The 3,596-nt window shown below is 47.9% G+C and overlaps 1 protein-coding gene across 1 annotated transcript in view; it reads right to left on the reverse strand.

The window, feature by feature from the left end:
* PALLD (palladin, cytoskeletal associated protein) overlaps positions 1 to 3,596 on the reverse strand; it is a 389,700-nt gene that overhangs the window by 33,061 nt on the left and 353,043 nt on the right. Inside the window, exon 10 of the mRNA XM_015568474.1 lies at positions 3 to 108. Within this exon, the coding sequence (XP_015423960.1) occupies positions 3 to 108 (106 nt within the window). The remainder of the gene's footprint in view (positions 1 to 2; positions 109 to 3,596) is intronic.

A 3,596-nucleotide genomic window follows, 5' to 3' on the forward strand; every position in this document is an offset into this window, starting at 1 on the left:
TTGAAGCGCAGTTTTCGTTCCAGGTCCTGAATGACAGCGTCCTTGGTGCCCTGGATCTCCTCATCAGAGGCTATTCGGGCAGTCCTGCTGGCCTTCTTTGGAAATCCCCTGCAGGGCAGAAGCACAAGGTGGTGTATCCTTTGTCAGGCATATCAATCCAAGTTGAACATGCAAGTCCAGCAAAGAAAGGGTACACGTGTCAGTGTGTTTCTTCCCACTCTTGTTTTTACGCTACATCTATTCTAACTAATTTTGGAAAGAACCATGAAAGCTGGATTCGGTGTTCAGGTAACACTAATTGGAACCCGTTTTCAGAGGAAGTTCAGACATCTTAGGGGGAGTGTGCCTCGGTGGTTAGATAAATGCCAAGGACAGCGAAGGCCTGCGTTCTAGCTCTAAGGAGGCAGCCATGTGAAGGGAAAATAGGATGTGATTTATAATCAGACCTAGGCTTAAAAGCTGGCTTTGTCTAAAGTTTGGGACTTTGAGCCAGTTTCTTAATGTTTCTTATGAGCAGGAATAAAAATATATACCACAACTGACTGTTGAGATGATTTGAAAGAGAACATATTTTTCTTTCATACTTTCATTAATTCAGTCCTTCCGATTCTCTGAAATGAATGGATTCAACAACAGTACTTAGCCCACGCTAAGCAGATACTAAGTGTGTTACTTTTCCGTCTGTCCTACCTCGATTAGGGAACATGTTCTCTCCTAGAGGACCTGGAAGGACTGCAGGGCCTGCTGTGCTAGGTGCATCCCAGGCCTCCTCAACCTCCTCTCAGGATAGGTGACATGCCAGAGCCTTTCTCTCCAAGATGAGTGACAGGACCCTGAGCCACGGGAGCCAGGGCCTTGGTGCTGGGTGCGTGTGGAATCCACTTTCGCTGGTGCCTTAAGCAATTTCCCTCCTATTTCTCCTACTTTCCCTCACAAGGCTGAAGGGTAAAGATGAAGGAGAAATGGCATACCTGTCCCATTGCCTCCTGAGGGCCTGCACCTGGTCTTCCCAACAGCCATTCTCTCCTCCTGTCCACTTCCCCTTGTTTTCTGGCTGAGCTCCCTCTGATTTTGTTGGGTGTTTATCCTTCAGTGCGCTTGGGAAAGGTGGTCCCCACCCCTCTCCAACCCCAGGGGTGATTAATCTATGTCAGTTTGAGTGGTCTCAATCCTCTGGACAGTAATGAGCCAGAGGTCTGTGGTAGAGCCCTAGCCAATGAGATAGGGGAATAGAGGTGGGAGTGAGGGGTGCGGTGCCCCAGTTAAAAACTCCCCATCCCTGAAAAGAAACACATAGGGAGAAATGTTCCTCTTCTGTCACTGTGTCCAAAGTGTAATGTTCCAAACTGCTGCATCCACTTCGTGACCACGAAGGGAGAGCCCACGTGCCAATGATGACACCTTCGAAAGAAGAGCCTGCGTCCCTGGTTGTTGGGGGACACTGTGTTCACCTACTGTGGAACTGCCTGACCCCACTCGTTATGTTAAACAATAAACCTTATGCATTTAATCTGGTAGTTGAGTCTTCTGTTACCTACAATGGAAACATTCTGATAGCCTTTCCAGGTCCTTACTTTCTAGTCATATGCCCCTGAAGTTCAAATAGGATGATGTTAGACATTGGTTTAAAAAAAACACACACAAATAAAATATTGTGATATCCTGTGTTAGTAATATCAAAGTGGTTAGTCAAACTTTAAACTGCTCCCTGGGAATGGGTCTTGATTTTTAAGGAGCTGGGCAATGAATTTGGGGTATATTAATAGCAAGGGCCGTAGGAATTATGATTTGCAACCCTTTAACAAAAATCTATATAGTTTGCCAACTTTCCTAAGCCCAGAGCCTCTCTTCCTTACCCTTTTTCTCGGGGTGATGTCACCAGCCTAACGTCTCCTCGGAATGGAGGGCCCTAAGTCAACCCCATTTATTATTGCACCATGTTTGTTTTCTTCATAACCCTTAGCGCACGTGAGCATTACATGTCCTGTGTGCCGCTCTCCCACATGCCTCCTCTGTTAATCACAGTGCCTGTCAAATAGTAGGCCTCCAAAGCACATTGGTGGAGTGAGTGCATGGATGCACTGTGTCTCCATCTCCACTTCCGACCTCTCTGTGTTCCCTCCTCAGGCAAGAACATTTGTGCCAGAGCCGTGGGACACCAAACCACACGTAACAAGTCAGGTTCAGAACAGGTAAAAATGTTACTCAGTTTTGGAAATAAAGTTCTTCCGATGACAATCTTGCATCTGAGAACTAGAAGAGCTAGGTTCTGAAGGTACCCGAAAGCTGGTCCTAAAGACAGGGCGCTCACTGCACACCAGCTTTATTGGGAACACACAGGTTCCCATCATCCATTTGCACCTGACACCATAAGCCGGTTGCACAACTGTGTGCCGGTGAGCAGCCGCGATGACAGGAGGCTTGCCGTGTGTCTGCAGGCAGACATGCCGAGAGCTGTGTTCTCTCACAGATGAGCATGGAAGGGGCAAAAGGAGGGCTCTCGAGGGCAGGACGGAGCCCTGGACAAGAGAGGCAGGGCACTGTGTTTTTAAAAGACAGCTGCAGCTCTCCTGAATGAGTAAACACCCGTCTATTTACTACTGAATAAGTCCTGTCCCTTCAAAAGCGTCTCTCAGTGCACTCGCCTCTCAGGGGACCTAAGCACCTGAGGACCGCCGCTCCGGACGGCACAGCAGGCACAGTCACTCTGGCAGGAGGACATTCCTGCCACTCGGTGCTTTATAACTTCAGATCCAAATACAAACCCCGATCGTTCTGTATTTCTTTGTTAACAAGCCAGTTCCCTAAGCACAGGAAGATGACCAGCATTCGAGGGGCATTTACTTCATCTCCGTTTCCCCCTATTTTTAAAGACATTATTTTCCCTTACAGAAACTCAAGGTACATGTATTTTCTTGATTCTGAGCAATTAACACTGAAATGAATGAAGCAAATGGAAGATTTTTAAAGGCATGAATCTCATAGCATTATTGGGGAAACTGCATGAGGTGATGCATAGCTTACAGAAACTAGCCAGCATGGAAGTGAACCCCAGAGACGAGACCGGCCGAGGGAAATGGAATGAAAGAGGGGAAGGAGGTAACAAAAGATGCCAAGAACCCTGGGCTAGAGTCTCCAAAACTGTGGAAATAACCTTTACTGATGGACTTTTCAGGGCTCAGCTCTGCTCTAGGAATACAATGCTGAACAAAACTTAAGTCACTATACTTACAAAACTTATCTTCTACTGTGGGGGGCAGGGACGGGGGAAGAGAGAGAGAGAGAGAGAGAGAAAGTAGAGGAAGGGAGGGAGGGAAGGGAGAATGGAAGGAAGGACATACCAGGAGGTGGTCAGTGCTGTGAAGTGACGGGAGTGTGAGGAGATGACTAGACAGTGAGGTTAATCCCAGTTCTGAGCAGCTGACACTACAGCTGAGGCCCAGGTGATAGGACGGTGCCACCTGTGTGAGGGCCTATGGGACAGCGGGGCAGTGTAAAGGTCCTCGGCCAGAATGAGCCTGGCAGATTGGCAGGGCGTTGTGAGCCTTGGAGACAGAGGTACAGGCCCAGGTTACAGCATTTCTCATACTTGTTTT

Source organism: Myotis davidii, unplaced genomic scaffold, assembly GCF_000327345.1.
Source record: "Myotis davidii unplaced genomic scaffold, ASM32734v1 scaffold392, whole genome shotgun sequence".
NCBI classification, from domain to species: domain Eukaryota; kingdom Metazoa; phylum Chordata; class Mammalia; order Chiroptera; family Vespertilionidae; genus Myotis; species Myotis davidii.